Source organism: Hippoglossus stenolepis, chromosome 11 (genome assembly GCF_022539355.2).
Source record: "Hippoglossus stenolepis isolate QCI-W04-F060 chromosome 11, HSTE1.2, whole genome shotgun sequence".
In the NCBI taxonomy this organism is placed as follows: Eukaryota; Metazoa; Chordata; class Actinopteri; order Pleuronectiformes; family Pleuronectidae; genus Hippoglossus; species Hippoglossus stenolepis.
In genome coordinates, this window is record NC_061493.1 from 21,571,167 (window position 1) to 21,578,173 (window position 7,007).

Here is a 7,007-nt window from a genome sequence, read left to right on the forward strand (position 1 = left end):
GGTGAATCAGTTTTGATTTATTAAGCTGTTGCTGCTCTCTCGGGGGGGGGACAGTTTCAGCACTGAAATATTGGCTTCCAGCCTGTTTTAAATTAGCTGCTGGGATGAACAAAGCCGGGTCAACATGATTTTAGTTCTATTATCTGCTCAGTGGCTTCGGCTGTCAGAGGGATACAGATACACGAGCGGGGCCCGGAAACGAAAAAACATAAAAACGTAAAGCTGGTCCTGATATTCCTCCTCCATATTCTGAAGGGTGTTTGCTGCGCACAGATCAGCTCTGTGTCTTTTTGCAGAGTGAGTGAATGGTGACTGACCGTTGACGGTGAGCGTCACCTCCGTCTCTCCCACTCCGATCCGGGGCACGATGGCCTTGCAGACGTATTGACCTGCATCCGTCTGGCTCACGGACTTCAGATACAGCTGGTTGTTGTTGCTGAGCACCTGGACACATGAATAAGCGGAGGCTTAAAGAGCAGGGTGGGAGATTTGTGGAGGTGGAGAGCAGAGACAGACAGGAGGAGATGCTAATAAGAGAGAGGGAGGGAGATCCATATTTAATTCATAAAACATGTTGATTTACTCAGCGAGGCTCCATTAGTCTTTTTTTCTCCTTTTTTTTTCCTGGAGCTTTTCTTAACTTGTTAGACATGAATTAAAGATTTAAGATATGAAGACGGAGTCTCCTACTAACCGTCTGCTTTACAGCTGAGCAAACATTTATGAAGCCTGGCTCTGAGACATTAATATGGGCTGGGATTGTGGGTTTTCTGGAGGATTTGACGATAGACCTTTTGTTGCGTTTGTAAAAAAAATCGATGACTTGTTTTGTGTGTGAAGCCGAACAGGTAGAAAATCAGCTGTGGCAGGTGTTTACATGATAGAAATGAGGGCTGGGCAGTGAAAGATAACATTTTCATATCACGATAAATGTCACGTTATTATTTCCTAAATCTAAAGACTAATTTTTGTGAAGGTTGTGGGTGTAACATTTTCTTTATAGGCAGAGAATGAAAATACCTTTTCATAAGTATGAGGTGTGTTATTCCTCCTCACTGTGTTTACACAACGCAAAAGCAATACATTGATTAACATCTGACTTTTGTTTCATTGCAATTGATGAAAATAACATTGACATTGTTTTATTGCCGAGCTGTGATAGGAATATAGATTCTCAGATAACTTTTTCCAATTATTTTAATGGTTTTCGAGGGAGAAGACAGGTTGAAGAAGTGAATAACAATGAGGGAACAATGAGGGAGAAAAGTCTGGACATGATGGATGCCTCCTCTGTGATTAATAAAGTAATGTTTCTCTAACTCCACCATGTGAAAACCACTTTCTCTAACATCCAGTATAAATATAAATATTTGATATTGCAATGATATCAGTGTGGTTCGATAAGGTTAAAGGTGAAAGGTTTGTTCTTTCTTATCTTACCATGCTGGAGCCCTTCTTGGTCCAGGTGAGGGTGAGAGGAGGGTTTCCAGACCACTTACAGTTCAGGGTCACGTCAGAGTCCACGTCCACCGTCACCGGCCGCGGCTCCACCACCAGAATTGGGCCGACTGATAGAAGGCAGGACAAAAGAAAACCCTTAGTTAAGGAAATACAGACTTCGTGATCACACTGTGGCTACAAATCTGTGGTTACACAGGAAAAAAGAGTTTCATACTTTCATAAAGCATAACCAAGATATATCAAATTTACCCCCAAATTTCCTTTAAAACATGTCATTCGTCTCTAATTCTGTATAAACCAAACAAACACAAAAATAAAACTGGTTCTCAATATTTTTGCAATTGAATATTTTCACTTGCAGATGAATTACATGCACTGTTAATATATGTTCCCTCACTATACTTATTTACTTTACTAAATTATTTACTTTAACATTTGTCATTTGTTTTGCTGAATATAAATCAATTAAACTGAACTGCGACTGTGTTCTGCACAACACATGAAACACTGCGTCATAAGAAGAGTGTGAACGGTGGATCTTCAGACTGATATGGGGTCAGTTTGCCCTCGACTCACAGTGCACGTCCACCAGGATGCTGACGTTGGTGCTTCCCACGGCGTTGAACACCTGACAGGACACGGGCTCGGTGAAGAAGGAGTGATCGGCTGTGGTGACAAACACACTCTCCCGGGCGCCCTCCAGCAGCACGCCACCTTTAGCCCACCTGACGCAGAACACACATGGTACAGGTTATCCACGGTGACATCACAGATCGTCAGCAGGAAAAACCAAAAGCATCATTGTTTTTTAAGTGAGGATCCAAGAGAGTTTCCATTACTAGACATGAAATGTTCTTATAACATCAGTTAAAACAACTAAACTTACATTTTTAGTGCCTTGATGCCAAAACCTTCAATAAATGCAAGTTAAAGAAATCATTTAATCCGTTTTCCCTTCATACTGTTTCCTGCCAGAACTCAAAATCATATATTGCACCATATTATAGACCACATTGCACATCTGCCATTAGATGGCATTTCAATGCACAGTCAATAGGCTTAGTGCCTAAGTGCCTGGCAGTGCTCCCACACTGGGACCCTGAGCTGGAGCATCAGACCTCAGCTCACAGCCACAGTGTTACAGCGTCTAACAGCCCCACTGCTCCAACACCAACACGTCAGATAACGTGGGTCAGGGTTGGGGTTACGTGTTCGTACCTGAAGCCCATGATGGGGGGGTTGGCGGTGGCCTGGCAGGTGAAGATGACTCTCTCCCCCTCCAGGACGGAGCGGGGCTCGATGGACAGCGTCACTGTGGGTGGATCTGCACAGAAGAAGACGCTGATTCAATGGACAACTCCAAATAAAGGGAATTAGGCCACTGACAAGCAGCGTGAGGTTTGATTTCCCTCATAAATAAGTCACGCAGACTGTAAATATCACAGTAAAATCTGGTTCCAGGCTCTTCTCGACAAACTTGGTAGAAAAATACACTAAACATCTTCATCCTTATTTCTCCAGGGACGAGAATTTAATTATTTAAACATTGGCCTCAAAATAAATTTCAACTCAAGTCAGATTTGGAACAACTGAAGTAGAGAGGGGTAAAAAAAAAAAAAGGCTGTAAATTAATGTTTATAATTCCTTAAAGTCAACAAGTGCTGGGGCAGCTCAATAAAATATATAACCTGCACCTTCACATCCTCACAGAGAAAGAGTCAAACATACGGTGGACGTTAAGGGCGACGGTGGCTCGTTTGCCCATGGGCACTGCCGGGTTGCTGGCCACGCAGGTGAAGTTGCTGCCGCTGTCAGTGTCGACTGGCATGAGGGGCAGGTAGCTCCTGGTCGTCACCCTCTTCCTGTCCGGCAGCACCTCCTGCTCCGCAAAGAACAGAGAAGGAGAGGATTCAAGGAGGGAAGCCAGTAAAAAAGATCAAAGAAGAAGAGGAGGAGCACGACGGAGAGGAAGGATATAAAAAGGAAGGAACAGGAAATATCATGGGAGAGGACGCGGAGGAAAAAAGAAGAGAGAGATAGGAGAGTTATTTTAGAGTCAGGAAAAATGTTTAATAGCAGAAAATGAAAATAGAAATTACAATGTGGAGGTAGACATGGAATAAACAACACGGGTGTAAGAGAATATAGGTTTGGAAGGGAAGGCAGATTCAAAAGTGAAAAGATGCAGGAGACAAGAAATTCATGTTCTTGTTCTGTCCTCAATAATTTAGATGATAAATGTTGTTGCAGGAAAAAATACAACTTTGAAAATTGCTATTTTCTAATTAATGCAAGCAGATCAGTTTTATGGAGATGTTGGGTTTGATTTTCAAATCAGAGCCGAATACTTACGAAAGTAAAAAATAAACAGAATACAGTAAATGCTGTTCCATTAACTAATCAGCTCTTCTTTACGCTGCTTGTCTCATTATTATATTGTTGTAAATCTGATGTACTTGATTTGTTCGGACAGAAGAAGCTTTTCGGCCTCTGGGATTAACATTGTTCAACAATTTGAGAAATTATGTAGATTAAATGCTTTTCTAATTTGGAAAATAATCTACGGGTGAAAACAATTATGGAAAAATAATCCTCAATTGCTGCCGTCAAAGATAAAATCATTCAAATAAAATGAATTCTGCACAATAAGAACATTAAGTCATGACCATAACACGTCTCCTGGATTGACGAGGTACGTGGTGTTTTGCAGTGCAGCTACACAATCTGTCGAGAAAGTGTGTTGAGCTTCCGCTGTGGTGTAGAATGCGTGGTCAGTAACGCGGTAACATAAGTGCAGTATGTAATATGTATGAGCATGTGTGTGTGTGTGGGGGGCAGGCTGCAAGAGATGTAAAAAAACATCTGTGTTTGAGAGTGTGAGTCACTGTTTGCTGCTGCGTACGAAGGCAAAGACGCACATATGTGTGAGGATGTGTGTGTGTGTGTGTGTAGAAGTGAGCGTGAGGAGTGTGAATGTGGGAGGAAAGAGTGCAAAATATATCACAGCGATAAGTGTGACCTGCAGCTCTTTCCTCTGTGTATATATAATATAATATATATGTGTGTGTGTGTGTGTGTGTGTGTGTGTGTGTGTCTGCAGGTTAATTATGTCTTGATCTTTGTGTTTCAAGTTGTGTCACGATCTTTAAATGTGGAAAGTAGCTGATGTCTATTTCTGTATCCATGGCTGCTGCTTCTTTTTTCTTCAGGTTCAAGCTGTTTGATAAAAAAGCTCATTGGAAGGTGTGTGATGATACACACACACACAGACACACACACACACACACACACACACACACACAGCAGTGTAGACGCAGGGCTATTGAAAAACAGCATGAATGAAGATGTCAGGCCTCCACACTGGTTCAGCTGAATCAGGTCACGACTCATCTGATGGAGATCAACACGTCTGGAGATGGACGCTGGTTCGGAGTCAGTTTCTTTTTGAGACGTTTCCTTTTTGCCAGCGAAAAAACCACGAGTGCATCTGAGTGGAATCACTGCTAAGAGCTCATGAGAACTCAAGTATCCCTGCAGGTATTTTATTCAATGTTTAAAACCTCTTAAATGTTGAAAAAGCCAAAGTTCTCAATGTTGTGATTCTGCCTGAGTGGAACCAAGATGCTACTAATGAACGAAAAATGAATGATATCAAGAAGGAGATTTGTTACAGGGATGTGATGAAGTATGTTGGTTTTTTTCCTTTCACTAAATAACACAAAACACTTCATTCTCGCGAGTGAGAAGTGTTTTTTCCTTCCACTCACATTTACAGGTTGACAAGTTTCTAGTTTGATAAAGTGCAACGTGTCATTCTGTTGCTTTTCCAATTTCTGTGTTTCTGTCCTCGCGGCTGCTCACTGATTGAACCCGTGTGAAGCTGTGGGCTGGAGCTGTGAGTGTCTCAGGTCCGGAGCTGCGTCCTTCAGAGGCTGCGTTTGAAGGCTCCTTCAAACGGCTCCAATAGGTGGATCCTTCTTGGGCCAACATATCCCAGGATTCATTTGGTGGAGAAACATTTCTTAAGAGGTAATAGCAGCGGCAAGAGAAGAGAGAAGTGGATTAAAATTTTCCTCTTCAGCCAACGTGGTCTTCATGGTCCTTGAAGACTTCCTCCTTCGTGGACCATGTAGACAAGTGTTTTTTTCTGCTTGTGAGAAAATGTATGGTGAAGAACAGAGGAAGATGCTGGAGTTGTTGTTGGTGAGGAAGAGGAGAAGGAGACGGGCTGTAGCAGGAGGAGGAGGAGGATGCACCAATGACACAACCACACAAAGCTTGCTGCTATTGGTTGAGGCTGCGAGGTCACCGGTCAAAGTTCACCAAAGCTGAACTCGACGTGAAGCCACGCTGAGGATTCGCTTCACCACAAGAAGTTTTATTCGCAGTGGTGTTGACTTCCTCCTCACGTTGCAGCTTTTGAACCGGCCTTGTAACAGCAGGTAAAAGTGATGTTTGTGATCTTTCTTGCCACCATTGAAAATAAACACTGGCTTAATTGGGTCCCTAATGCTTAAAGTCTCGTTTTAAGGCACAATAAGCTTTTTCCCCACAGGTTTACTTTCAATAAGTAAGTTATTTTGTCAAATGAGAAGCAAGAAAGTCACAAACTGTGTGTGTGTGTGTGTGTGTGTGTGTGCACTGTACATTCCCTGATGCAGGTCTCCAGGGCGGCTGCGTGTCCTGTGGTGTACATACAGTACTTCCCCCTTCGCGGTGCCAACGGCAAAAAGCATATGAACTAACAAATAAACAGACTGATGTTACCGAGGAGCAGATTAGAACCTGTACCTCCATAAACAAAATGAGATTGAGCAGATCTCATTTTAGTCTAATAAACTTTATGCGTTTTATGTTTGTTTTATGTTGCATGACTCTTTTCCGCCTGCGCGCGTGTGTGTGTGTGTGTGTGTGTGTGTGTGTGTGTGTGTGTGTGTGTGTGTGTGTGTGTGTTTGCTATCATCTGCACGTGTGAGTCACCGTGGACTGGTGGGCTCCCTCCACAGCGACTCCATCCTTGGTCCACTGGATGTGCGCTGCAGGCTTGGCCCCGCGGGTCACACAGGTCAGGTTGAACGGAGTCCCAGCCATCAGCAGGAGCTCCGGGGATCCGTCCACCACCGGGTCCTCGGGGGGGACTGCAGGACAAATACATGCCTTATGCAAGTGTGCACACATGCATACAAATAAATATGTTCACAACCGGAACATACTTGTCATTTGATCATCCTATAATGCAAATAATGTTGATTCCTTGACCTTTAACTTTAGACATCTTGTTTCTCTTTCACATTTAATTCTTCACATCCACCAGAATTGTGGAATCAAGAGTTGTCAAACTAGATGTTGAACTTTTGTTCAGCTTCCACTTTCTGGTTAAATCCTGGTTAAAGCTTTAAAGCCAAGCTTTGGATTGCTTTACACATATACTTACTGCAAACATATACTGCTGCTGAAGTATTTCTCATTTCACATATATCTGCTTTCTTTCTTTTTTAATCTCCACCTCCATCTGGATTCAGAATAGGTCTTATTTTGACATTTTC

General features: G+C 42.7%; 1 protein-coding gene across 2 annotated transcripts in view; it reads right to left on the minus strand.

The window, feature by feature from the left end:
- Positions 1–7,007, minus strand: part of kirrel1b (kirre like nephrin family adhesion molecule 1b) — a 73,945-nt gene that overhangs the window by 16,634 nt on the left and 50,304 nt on the right. For both annotated transcript variants that reach the window (XM_035171119.2, XM_035171118.2), the window contains exons 4-9: positions 6,442–6,599; positions 3,190–3,340; positions 2,680–2,785; positions 2,038–2,186; positions 1,441–1,568; positions 318–444 (exon numbers count right to left, since the gene is read on the minus strand). In XM_035171119.2, coding sequence (XP_035027010.2) covers positions 318–444; positions 1,441–1,568; positions 2,038–2,186; positions 2,680–2,785; positions 3,190–3,340; positions 6,442–6,599 — 819 coding nt within the window. The remainder of the gene's footprint in view (positions 1–317; positions 445–1,440; positions 1,569–2,037; positions 2,187–2,679; positions 2,786–3,189; positions 3,341–6,441; positions 6,600–7,007) is intronic.